At 40.3% G+C, this 11,495-nt stretch overlaps 1 protein-coding gene across 1 annotated transcript in view; it reads right to left on the reverse strand.

Annotated features, from left to right (window-relative positions):
- Positions 1-9,239, reverse strand: part of LOC104537704 (inducible T-cell costimulator-like) — a 10,268-nt gene extending 1,029 nt beyond the window's left edge. The window contains exons 1-3 of the mRNA XM_010180668.1: positions 9,182-9,239; positions 3,480-3,518; positions 1,217-1,555 (exon numbers count right to left, since the gene is read on the reverse strand). Of these exons, the coding sequence (XP_010178970.1) occupies positions 1,217-1,555; positions 3,480-3,518; positions 9,182-9,239 (436 nt within the window). The remainder of the gene's footprint in view (positions 1-1,216; positions 1,556-3,479; positions 3,519-9,181) is intronic.
- Between the last annotated feature and the right edge of the window lie 2,256 nt (positions 9,240-11,495).

Below are 11,495 nucleotides of genomic sequence, written 5' to 3' on the forward strand. Positions count from 1 at the left end.
CATTGCAGTTTAACCAGCAGAGGTGAAACTGTTGGTACACAGGGCTAAAAATGTAAACTGAAAAGAAATAAAGCCAGGTTTAAGCATGATGGTATTTCAGATCTAAGCAATGCTTAAGCTTACATTCAGTGAGTACCACAGGTGATTTAAAGGGCAGCCTGGTCAAAAGAAGGGTGGTATTTGGCAGTTGTGTTTGGATAGGAAGGCAAGCTGAGGGACACAAGATCACCCTAGCCTAGATCTGGGAAAAAATATGATAGGACGTGAAACATCTGGCAATAGCTGTGAGCATCCATACAAATAGAAATGGACAGTTTTGGGAAACACTGCAGACAAAAAAGGATGTCACAGCTTGATTCTGAGATGCTGTTTTAAATTCAGAGAGGGCTGAGAGATAATTTGACCCAACCACATAATTTTAGCCTTAGCATTTCTGTTTCTATCTTTGTTTAGTCCTGGTGTTGAGAGACAGGAAAAGATAGCAAGAGAAGGAGAGTACCATGTTGCAAGTGAACTATATGAAGAACCAAGAAGGAGTGTGAGCAAAAACACTATCAAGTCTTTCAGCTTAATATACCAAAGAGCCACTGAGTGAAAGGTAATTCAAATTTAATGCTTGTGCAGCGAGTCTTCTGGAGTTAGTACAAGCCCTTCTCAGTAAAAGGCCAGAAATTCTAAGCAGTTGTGGATCTCTTCAGCTCTAAGAAGGCTCTAAAGCCAAAAGTCTTCTTCAGAAAGGTGAGCACCATCTTCTTCAAATCAGTGTGGCATCAGAGCTCCATACACTACTATCACAGATATTTGACAGCTGATTTTTTATTTTTATCCTATGCATGTGAAGATAGCTCTCAGAATGGATTTTTTTTCCCCTGGATAATAATCTAACATTTGCATTCAGCAGCTTGGAAAATGGACAATAGGAAATCTCTGCTGCAGGCAAAGGTGGGACTGTAGTACTCTAGAAGATGTAGTGTGCCACCAACAGTATGCAGAGCTCAGCATGGCCTGTGAAACTTGCCCAAGAAGATTAATAAATGAGGCCATGCTGAGCAGTCTGCCAACACAGCTCCACTGTTAGAAGTCACCTGCTAAGTAGTTTTAAGCTGTCTCAGAAATACTTACACAAACTCTAATCCCATTTTTCACTGCAGCATAGCTATGCCCAATGTCTACCTATCAGTAAACTGAAATGGGGGGAGAAGAGGAGTAAACTTACCTTGGATGTACAAATAGGTTTCTTTCAGCCGGCAATCTATATAAGGAGGGGGTAAGAACATCTCCAGGCAGTAGGTGTAAGTGTCAATATGCTTTCTTTCCAGATTTTTAAGAATGAAAGTCGTGCTGCTATTTGAATGCTCTGTCTGACAGTAGGTGACATTACTCTTGGGGATAGCATTCTCCTCACTCAAATGGAGTGCACAGATCTCCTTCTTTTCGTGCCCTTTGAAGAGGGTCATGCTGAACTCACTCACATTTTTGGGGTTGGGGAATGTGAACTTGAAGTTTCCATTTTCAAATTCCACCATCACCTGGGGGTCAGAGACGTGAGACTGTTCTGAAGATATGAAAACAATAAGTACAGTCACTCACATAGCAGTGAAAAGAATCCCTACAATGTTAAGAAACTAATTTAAACAAAGCAAGTAAACCATGTGATTGAAACTTAAGGTATGTAGGTACTCAGAATAGTCTGGCTGTGGAAAGCAGCCTGTACAATGAGATCGCTCTGGTCATGTCAGACACTACTGAGAAAACAAACAAGATAAGACCTGGTCTGTCATATGCTATAATGCTGGAGAGGTCACTGCTAGTATTGGATCCGTGAGTTACTTGATAATGTATAAAGGCCCCCTTGGACCAAACACTGCCAAGTGCAGGGTCCTGCACCTGGATAGGGGCAATCCTCATTACCACTACAGGGTAGGAGAAGATACACTGGAAAGCAACCCTGAGGAAAAGGACTTGGGGGTACTGGTGGATGAGAAGCTGGACATGAGCCGCCAATGTGCATCTGCAGTCCAAAATGCCAACCATATCCTGGGCTGCATCAAAAGAAGTGTGGCCAGCAGGTCAAGGAAGGTGATTCTGCCCCTCTACTCTGCTCTGGTGAGACCTCACCTGGAGTACTGTGTCCAGCTTTGGAGACCCCAACACAAAAAGGACACTGAAGTGCTGGAGCGGGTCCAGGGGAGGGACACAAAGATGATCAGAGGGCTGGAGCACCTCTCCTACAAAGACAGGCTGAGAGAGTTGGGGTTGTTCAGCCTGGAGAAGAGGAGGCTCCGGAGGGACCTTTTAGCAACCTTCCAATACCTGAAAGGTCCCTATAAGAAATCTGAGGAAGACCTGTTCACTAGGGCATAGGAGGTTCAATCTGAATATGAGGAAAAACTTTTTCACTGTGAGGGTGACAGAGCACTGGAACAGGCTGCCCAGGGAGGTTGTGGAGTCTCCTTCTCTGGAGACATTCAAATCCCGCCTGGATGCGTTCTTGTGTGACCTACTCTAGGTGATCCTGCTCTGGCAGGGGGGTTGGACTGGATGATCTTCTGAGGTCCCTTCCAACTCCTAACATTCTGTGATTTTGTGATGTAGCAGTAGGACAAGGGGTAATGTTTTTAAACTAGAAAGAGTAGATTTAGGTTGGATATTAGGAAAAAGTTCTTCAATATGAGGGTGATAGATCACTGGAACAGGTTGCCCAGAAAGGTGGTGAGGCCTCATTCCTGGAGATATTCAAGGTCAGGTATGATGGGGCGCTGAGCAATATGATCTAGTAAAACTGTCCCTGCTTACTGCAGGGAGGTTGGACTGGATGATCTTTAAAGGTCCCTTCCAACCCAATACATTCTATGATTCTATTATTCTATATACTTATATAATCTCTGCCTCAAACTGATTGTCCTATTAATAGATAAAACAACGCAGGACAAAGATTATTATATCTCTTTTATGGTTCATATTCTGCACCCTAATGGTGTAGCTGAAAACTTAAAATGAAATGTGAACCCACAACTCCTACATAAGGGAGAACACATAGAATTCTTAACCACAAGACCTATCTTTCCCTTCTAGAGTAAATACTGGTTTGAGGCATGATATAAAGTTTAAACCCAATTACTTAGATGGCTGTAGCACTTTTATCACTAACATAATGGGAGGAGTAGTAGACAACTGTTACTTTGTGGATGCGCCCAGATGTAATCCAAAATTCACATTTGATCTTCCTAGAAACAGAGAAACTCTCAGATGTTGTGCAACTTTTCTTTTGCAAATTTCTTGAAGAAAAATAAACTGATCTCCTGCTATCTCACAGTCTGACTTTGTAAAGTCAATGACCAATAGCATGGAAAACTCCCTCAGACAAAAATCTGTTAAAGTGTGCTGTAAAAAATGACAATTTTTTTCTTCACGGGCAGTATTTTCTGATCTAGAAAGGCATTTAAAACTGTAAACCAAGTTATGCAAATGTGTCTTACCTATATTTTTGCATGGTCTTGGCGAGCAGCTATCCACTCCTGAAAAATACAAAATTGTTTCCTGTTTAAAAATCAAGAAGAGAGATGCAGGAACAGGGGCTAAGCTGTGCAATGTTAAGATGCTGAAGTTATTTTCTAATTTGTGTCATTAGCCTATCTGATCCAGTCTGTGCTACAGAATAAAATCATGTGATGAGATAAAAGCATGAAATATAAAAATTAAAGTAGAAAGAAAATGTATTGAGCAAGAATTAATATTGATCATACATATAGCATTTACAAATTCTTAAAACATCTCTGCAAAGTAATAGATGTACTTCATAAATAGAAGGTGAGAGGAAAGTAAAATTTACCCCAGAATACAGAGGAAATCTACGCCCAAATAAAAGAACATACTAACATACTTTTGATTTCTCATTAATCCAGAGACTGCAGTGAGCCAGCATTACACTTTGTTTCCAGACCAAAGTGCTCGTTTCGATCTACTTTCATTTTGTTTCTCCCACTGCACCAAAAGTTCTTCTTATGGCACATCCAGAATGAGTATCTGGAAGATGCTCCAATACACACAGCAAGAAAATATTCCAGCAATGCATAAGATTTTGTTCCTTTTTCAATAGCAACTTTTTCTTTTCATGATTATCAAACTGCATTCAGTCCATTGTGCATAGGCAGCCTCCATTGTAGGAAACAGGCACATTTTTAATAATTTCTCTGGATTTGTTTTTTAAGCCGCTGCCTCCATCACCACCCACTATGGCAATTCTGAGAGTGGAATTTCCTGGCTGGGTTGGTGGCATGTACCACTTTGAAATGGTTTGTATGTCAGTACTCACAGCATAGCACAGCCTTATAGTGTTCATAGTTCATCTGGGATTTTTCTTTTTGCAGTGCCCTAAAACTAAAGGTACAAGCAGGTACAAAGACAAGTAATAAAAAAACCACCTGTATCTATTTTTCCTGTTTTCTGGTAGCCTGAGTAAGTTCTTCAGAGGCTGCTTAGATTGAAATATCCTCTACATCAGGATTTATGATGCTAAGGAAATATGGGGCAAATACTTAAAAGACTTTGATGCACCATCCTGTTTTTCTTAGTGCTACATGGTAGTCTAGATCCACAGAGAGTGGGTCCCCAGCTGTGCCAGGTATTGCACTGATTGCACAGCACAAATTATCTTTTTCCCAAGGCATTTCTGACATCTAGCCTGCCTATGCACAGGAACAGAAGATTATTCTCATTTGGGTAGCTTTGTATACTCTCAACTCTTTCCAGACAGAGGCAATCTTTTAGTTTCCATGCTTTCTTTGAATTCTTGCTCCCCAGTTACCACCATTTGCAAGGCCATTGCAATGAATGATGCTCATTTAAAATATTTTTAGTGTGACCCATATGCTAACGGTCTTCTGGAAGATGCTTTGTGATGCTCAGTTGGAAAGCAATAGAAACTGTTATCTCTTTTTGATTGATTTACCCTCTTCCTAGTTATCATATTCTTCCTGGTTTAGTGTGCGCAGTCAGCACCCTTTTCTAATTCAGCGACAGTTCTAAAATCTGTCCTTCTCTCATGACTATTACTTAAGAGTGTGATAAAAACCAAGGTATTTGGCATCTTGTACCACCGGTGTGAAGATAAGACAGACAAAACACACAACTCGCCAACCCACAGTGAAATAGAGCTCTAGATACGCTGAAGGCACAGATATGGAAAGTGCAAGCCCTCATAATGGTATCTAGTCTGAAAAGCAGAAAGCAAAGGTCAACTAAAGAAACAGTTCTTGATGACTTGCATGTTGCATGGTGAAATAAAACAGCTGCTATGAGAGCAGCATTTGAAATAAAGGTATTTTAAAATGCTCCTGACAATCTGAGAGGAGAGGCAGATGCTGACTCTACATCTACAGAGCCAAACGGTGCTGTATTCCCCCAATGCTCCAGAGGAGCAGGGGGCTACCCTGAGTGCTAAAGTAACAGCTTTGAATTTCATTTCTCTGTTTTTCTCTGAGAATAGTTCAGTTTTGCTGCTAGCTAATGAAATCGCCCTTTTATACCAGATGGTTTAAAATGTTTGTCAGAGATCATGGTTTTAATCCTTGTTTTTTATGGGGAAGGACAGAAAGAGGTCATTAAACACGTAGTTCATGTGACCTCATGGCAAGCTGAGACATCTTTTTGTATCCTCTCAGGCCCAGAAGCTTTAACTGCCTATTTTCAAGAAAAACTCAGTAATGTATTTCTCTGAATGAGCATTTTCCTAAATGTGCTGCAATTAGTATTCCTCTGAAGCAAGTGACCATATAGAAGAGTGTGCTTAGCATAGTATAATGGGACCACATTTTAAAATGAGATTAACAGTGCTTGAGATTAAAACACAAAATTGTCTACATGGATGACCACAATGGGTGAGATCTGATATGAATTTCCAGCTCACTAGCTATTCTGAATGCTCTCACTGCATAATAAAAGGTGACTTATTCCCCACTCCCTGTGCCTGACTGCTCTTCTCCTGTGCCCATTTGAACCAGTTCATTCCTAGGGTAATCCTATGGATCTGTAACACTTTGTGGTTAATGGCCAGACACATTTGGGATGTCATTTGCTAAACTACAGTTAGAATAAATGTACATTTAGTGAGACAGGAGATAGGAAACTGGGGTTTAAACGTCCAATAATACTGAGAGATTCACTCACTAAACCTCCCTAATACTACCTCAGAAAATAAGTAAGCAAAACACTACGTCACAGTATTTTTGGAAATGAACAGAAGAATCTCACTGATTCAGTAGTAAAAATGCTTAGATTTGGCCTTAAGGTTCCTTTCTGGTATTTTTCGTAAAAGAGTAAACTTAATTGCATATGAGGGTTTTGAGACAAGAGGAAACAAAACTTCATTTCATAGCAGTGTTGCAATGTGGAGTGTGTAGAGTTGTTCCTGGCTCACCTCATATGAAGCAGAGTGTCAAGACAAATATTGTGGTTCAGATGTGAATCCAAGAGATGGACATGTATATGAAAGTAATATCTTGCTATGTTAAACTATGGAAGTGTGTGTGTGTGTGTGTACATTCTATGTCTATGTGTATTTACAGTCATGTACAATTCCATCTCCATTTCATCTTTACTGCAGTAGGAAAGCACTTTGGCAGAGGTTTGGGCATTTCTATGGTGGTGTATTTGGACACTGAGGCCAATGGAAGGTGGGTTATTTTCATTTTAACAGGAATGCAATTTTGAGCCTTCTGGTTGCTCTTTGTCGCACTCAATGCTATTTGAAAATATCACCAATCCATTACGCATTTCAGTCCTAACAGAAGTTTAAAAAACACTTCCAATTAGTTTTAAAACTTGGGGGTTAGAGTAGGAGGATAGAAATCTCTTGCTTGCTTTTCTTGCTGTTTGTTTTTGCCTCTGAATATGAGGAAGAAGAGTGCAGACCTTGCCTTTAAAACAAGCACATTTGTTTTGTTAATACTAAATGCATAATGAAACCACACACAGTTTTTTAAGTTGCTATAGCTTTGACCTATCAAGGGCCTCTGAAAGATGACACTGTCAATTCAGTGTCATTAGTCATATGCCTAAAACTAACCTGTTTCCATCTTTCAAGGATCAAGGATGAAGGAGGAAAGGAGTGCTTCTGGGCAAAGCAAGTAATGGCCAGAATTACTCTAGGAAACAATCTATAATCTGAATTATTTCTGTGATATAACACATGTTGTGAAATATGAAAGCCCTTATAAAATACGCCACAAACACAGCAGCCATTGTTGATAATATTTCAGACACTCTTCTAAGAAATGACCGTGATTTCCTCCTGTATTGCCAAACAGAGATACGTGGGTGAACAGAGATAATGCTTTGCAAACATCGATGTGCAAAAGCTCATATGCAGTGTTTCACAGCAAGGGCCTCAAGTGCTGTGGAATCCTACAGCTCTGTACTCCAAAATCCCATTGCCTGTGTTCCTCTACAGGGACCAGAGAGGCTCCATGCTTTTACAAACAATTTCTTCATTGTGATTGGGTTATCAAATCATAATATACATATACACACCTTCTGTGTATATTTACCTATTTACGTTGAAAAAAACCTATCCATAGATCATAAGTAGGGCTTGTTAGTTGCCAAGTCAAAAAAACCCTCCAAAATCTCAGAAGTTATGCTGCTCTTACTCCCAAGAATTTGCCACAGTGCTTGGCAGCATTCACTGGCGTGTTAGCTTGTTCTCTAAATGAGAGTATTATGCTAACGTGTCTTACATCAAGCTGATCTTTTACAGCCCTATTCTTTTTAGCAAGAGTGATAATAATTACTACTTTTTGTGTTGAAAACCTGAAAGATACCACTTCTTGTTACAAGCAGCCTCTTTCTCTTGTCATCCCCTCTTCCCAGTCCCCTATCCAAATGCTATCCTCCACATTTGAAGGAAGGGAGAAAGAAGGGAGATCAGATTGAACAATTATTTGCACCCTTAAAATTGCAGCCTATTTCTTCCCACAAGGATTGGCCTTTTAGATAGCTCCAGTCACTTGTAAAAGTCTGCTTGTCAAGTATACCTGCTAAATTGACTAGCTGAGAAATATTTAACAAAATCAATAGAATTTTTTGTTAATAGATTTAAGAAAAGTCATCGCCCTTTAGAGATACTGATCACAATCCTCCTTTCCTGTGATTTCACTCATCTTTTCAATCTTTTCAATCAGTATACTACTGCTGTATTAGTTAACCTTCAGAAGGGTATCTGCATTGCCTAAAGAGCTGGAAACTGGTTTTTATTTAAATGAAAGCTTAAATTCTGTATGAAACCTCAGGAGTACCTAAATTCTACAGGGGGACTTGAAACCTATCCTGTATCACTAGAATTTCAGAAGCAAACATATTCAATAGCCCTTGGCATGACCTTCAAAGGAACATGTTTAGATGGTGCTTAGTAACTGCACACACTAAATCTCAGGTCTTCTATGACGCATCATACCAAATCCTTGGACAGTATGCATGAAAAAAATCAAGACTCTTAATCAACTATTATCTGTATTTCCATCCTGGCCTGGTAATATGCAGGTTTCAGAGACATAAATGTAAACTCTGGTATTTTACTTTGCGCAGCTGTGATAAAACACTGAATCTTGTAAACCACTACATCAGTGTTTATGGCTGGGCTGAGATCAGTACTGTCACTGTGCCCCTGCTCAAACATAGAATTAGGAATTATATGCTTCCTTTTAAATCAGTCTGCATTTCAAGCCTGTACCAAAACGATCTCATCCACTCTTCCATGCCATATACATTTTTCATAGCATAAAAATTCCCTGCCCAAACAAGTCCGTATCAATAACTTGGCTTCTCTTGATTAAGCCATTCACTGTCATGCTGCTATAAGACTTTATGCCCAGCAAGGGAGCTGGCTGGAGCACTACAGTCTAAACAACTAAAAAGGACACTGAGCAGATGAGCTAAAAAATATAAACAATGAGAACTTGTACTTTTTCATTTCAAAGCAAATGCCCTGTGCTGGCAGGAATTCTCTTCTCACCAACTCCAGCGATATTAAAGTTGAGAACTGTCTTTTGCAGCTGTTTCCCTTCATTATCTCTATTCCTCCAACCCCTTGCTATCATGCCTCATTTACTGTCTCCTGTCATTGTGTAGGCTATATTCCATAGAGACATCTACTGCAAGGAGAATAATCCAAAATGATACTCACCATACAGGGCTTCAAAATGAAAGCAAAGCACACAGAAAGTTACCGCCACCGACTTCATGCTTGTCTGACACAGAGGCACCAGCTTTCTGTCTACTGAGAAGATGGGGAAGAATTCAGGGGTAGAAAAGGAAGTGGTTTGTGGGCAATGGAGGAAATTATATGATAATCAGAAAGATTTTTAAATGTAACCCCTGACTACATTATAGCTATGTCAGCACTAGCTGTCACCCACACCTGTGGAGTTTGCTGCTTTTTTTTTTCCTACCTCACACTTGCTGTCGCAGACAGGAAGATGAAAGATTTTCTGACATTACATTTGATGTTCACTTCTGCAAAGACTGTTTCTGGTTAAATCTATCACGATAGAGGCTACAGACATTTAGAGTACACTTCCTGTAGATGGTCCATAGTCAGCAACTTGTTCCTTAAATTAAGTTACAAGAGATGCATATTTGCAGCTGGCAACCTGGTTACTCCCCACCAGTTTCAGCAGGTCTTCAATAACTGATGGTCTTGCACTCTATGGAAACCATTCAGTAGTAGGGTAGGAGTCTTTTGTGTGTCCTGGTCTTAGAATTCATTGGAAGAACATGTCCAAATGGCAGAAGGATCCCCTAGGCCCTGTGACTTCCACAAGGCTCACTCCAACGTAAGTCTTCAACCCTGGAGGTCAGGGTTGCTTGCCATGGGCATGACACACTTCACGCAGTTCTATGAGAGGAGATCTGATCCGGTGTCGTAGGGCCTTAGTGGAAAAGCTTCTCTCCTTCCCTCTCCCTGCTTTTGTGCAGCACACTCTATTCTGTATTCTGGGAATGCTTTAGGACCCTTTGGGATAACAGTTTCTACAGTCATTTAGAACTGGCTATTTATTTATGCCTATAGTATGAATTTTAGTGCAGACAACATGTTGGAAAAGCAGCTTCTAAATCATGTTTAATATATTAGATGCAGTTAGCATTTCTGATTTCACAAAGAGAAGGCACAAAGGACTAATAGTGGTGCCTGAGAGAGACTCCTGGGGTTGAGTCCTTGTCATGGTCATGCAGTGGTACCAAATAATTTGTGAATAATAGGACTGGGTTACAGATTGACTCCTACTTTGTACTGTGTGAATAAATGTTAACATGTTGGTTTACTCTTCCTCAAAAAGGAGATTGATTTAATTTCTTTCACTACTACTGCTAAAGATCTGTTCACATGGACACTGGCAGGAAGTTTTACTCTTCAAATCTTTGCAAACCCCTGCAAATCTTTGCCTTTTGTTAAATTAAAATCAGAGCTAGGCCTGAGTCAAGTCAGAATTAGATCTAAATTTTCAGCTCAGGTCTCTGGAGCCTCACTTAAGCAACTTTAACTAGAGAAAGTTTCTTCAGTATACTTTGAATTCTGAAGCTCAAGAACAATATATGGAGATTCAAGCTGAGAAAGAGCTGACTCCTGAGCTCTGCCTGTGAAGTTATGACCCACATTGGGATGTACTGAGGTTCCAGGTAGGACCATCTTTCCTATCCCACATAAAAACTTATGGGAAGGGCTCAAACAACAGAGCAGCACTCTCCTGAGGCAGGATCTTTATTGACCCCCAAGTAAGCCTAAGACAACCAGGCAGAAAGCCTTATAGTAAAAAGAGCCACTGCTGGTACAAAATTAAGGGAGGAAGAGAATCATGTGTAAAGTACCCCCACCCACACTTCTGGGAGAGCGTGCTGACAACACAAGCTGGCTGAGAAGGCCAATAAATGTAAAGGAAATGTACTCCTTTGAGCAAAGTGTTAGCTGGTTTTTTGGGAAACAAGCTTTAAAGCAAATCAGTATTGTTAGGGTTCAGAAATGTGTTGTCTTTCTCAAAAATTTAAACATTTTGGCAGGAAAGTAATTTTGATAAAGAGGTATTTTTTAACCAATATCATTATTTTGGAGCAACTTATTCCTTCCTTCCTTTCTCTGTGACCTCTTCAATTATACCAATGCAGATCTAGACAAAAAAAAAAAACAAAGCAACAGAAAATAGATTAATGCACATCTATTTTTCTCCTTGGGGAAGAACAGCTACCAGCATAGCTTGGTTGGCATAGATCTCACTACAAGAAGTCTTCACAGAATATTAGGAGTTGGAAGGGACCTCGAAAGGTCATCTAGTCCAACCCCCCTGCCAGAGCAGGATCACCTAGACTGGGTCACACAGGAACATGTCCAGGCGGGTTTTGAATGTCTCCAGAAAAGGAGACTCCACAACCTCTCTGGGCAGCCTGGTCCAGTGCTCTGGCACTCTCACAGTGAAAAAATTTTTCCTTATGTTCACATGGAACCT

Source organism: Mesitornis unicolor, unplaced genomic scaffold (assembly GCF_000695765.1).
Source record: "Mesitornis unicolor isolate BGI_N332 unplaced genomic scaffold, ASM69576v1 scaffold33873, whole genome shotgun sequence".
NCBI classification, from domain to species: domain Eukaryota; kingdom Metazoa; phylum Chordata; class Aves; order Mesitornithiformes; family Mesitornithidae; genus Mesitornis; species Mesitornis unicolor.